The following is a 1,578-nucleotide window of genomic DNA, read 5'->3' on the forward strand; positions in this document are numbered from 1 at the left end:
AATAAAAAAAAAAAAATAAAGTTTTTTTTTCAGCCAAGACTCCCATTGCAGCCCTTTACTGCCTAACCATAGTTGAGGGTCACGTTTTTTATTTTGTGAGACCGTCACTCAATGAAAAAGTCAACGGATTCGAACCGGCACCGGGCAGCAGATCGTAAATTGGTAAGTCTCGATTAGCATTATGTAAGAGGTACAACTATTCAAGAAATAGTTGTTTTTATCCTTAAAATGTCTAAACAATTTAAAAAAGTCTACTTACCTGCTTAAGTCTTTCCTTAAGCATTTTGTATTTTTTAAAGACTGGATCGTCCGTGTCCATCATGTACATTTCTTTTATATTCGGATTTAAATTTTTAAGAGTCAATGATTTTCTACTTACAAAGCATCTATTACTTTTATAGAGAGGTCTTGTTAAAAAATGTGCTTTTTTATTCATAACTAACTACCTCCTTTAAATTAAACACATTGATTAATGAAACAAACAGGTGGTGTATCAAAATCATATCGATCACATGATGAACAAAATCTTGTGCAATGAGCGCATCACAGCTTTCATCTACTCCCCCACTTAGACGTGAAATTTAAATTTAAAATCTTTGACTTTATAGCGAGATATAAAGATATACATTACTTCATTTCGACTCATATTTCCCGAGATTATAATATTAATATTTTTATTTTTATTTAATGTGATTAACAACTGTACGAATAATAAATACAATAAGTAAATATGTTGTATGTTTCATCTACACTTGAAAATCTTGGGAAGGAACCACCCATTGGTGGTACTTCAAGCATTAATTTAAATTAGAAGGTCCCGTGGCCATCTTCTTTTCAGATGTCTCGGAGGATTATTAGGCATTGTTAAGGATGAGAGATTAAGAACTAATGGGTTAGGATGGGCAAGGAGTTTGGAATGAAAAGATGCGTATCTATTTTGGGTCAAATCTGCAACGAATGGGATGTTAAGGTCTTTGTGAATGAGTTTATTTGTAACGTAGTAAGGATTTTGGATTGTAAGGATTGGATGCGGGAGGAATTTGATGGCTTGGTAGAGTCCCAGAGCTCAATTCCATATGTCCTAATTGGTCTGATTATTGTAGTGTATATTAAGTTTTTGTAGTGAGTGGGAAGCTTAGAGCGTTTGTTAAGTAAGTGTTGTAGGAATCGGAATCTACGAGCAGTTTCTTGTCGTTTCAGTCTTGTGTGTGGGGACCAAGTAAGTCTTTTGTCAATAAGGAGTCCTAAGTATCGAATCTGTTCAACAGGCGTTAGTATTAATAATTTAAAATGAAAATATTTACTCATTTTTCATTACTGATAAAGGGAGCGGTGTAGCTCAGTGAGTAAAGCGAAGTACAACTAATTCCCAGATCTGGTTTCGAATCCGTTCGTAGAAGATAATTATTTGTTTTGTTACTGTAGCCATGAGTCGAACCTGTGGGTTCGGAAGACGTCCTGGATCTCAGCTTGCATTAACCAAATGACATGAAAATATGCAAAAATGTGTATTTTATGGAGTATAGGCACCTTTAGTGTCATTTGTGCGTATTTAAGATATACAAAAATAATTTTTTT

General features: G+C 34.0%; 1 protein-coding gene across 1 annotated transcript in view; it reads right to left on the reverse strand.

Annotated features, from left to right (window-relative positions):
• LOC106677626 (alanine aminotransferase 2) overlaps nt 1-465 on the reverse strand; it is a 16,870-nt gene extending 16,405 nt beyond the window's left edge. The window contains exon 1 of the mRNA XM_067049437.1: nt 260-465. Within this exon, the coding sequence (XP_066905538.1) occupies nt 260-436 (177 nt within the window). The 5' untranslated portion in view covers nt 437-465. The remainder of the gene's footprint in view (nt 1-259) is intronic.
• Nucleotides 466-1,578: the final 1,113 nt, after the last annotated feature.

This window comes from Halyomorpha halys, unplaced genomic scaffold, assembly GCF_000696795.3.
Source record: "Halyomorpha halys isolate HHAL.00 unplaced genomic scaffold, Hhal_1.1 Scaffold106.1, whole genome shotgun sequence".
NCBI classification, from domain to species: Eukaryota; Metazoa; Arthropoda; class Insecta; order Hemiptera; family Pentatomidae; genus Halyomorpha; species Halyomorpha halys.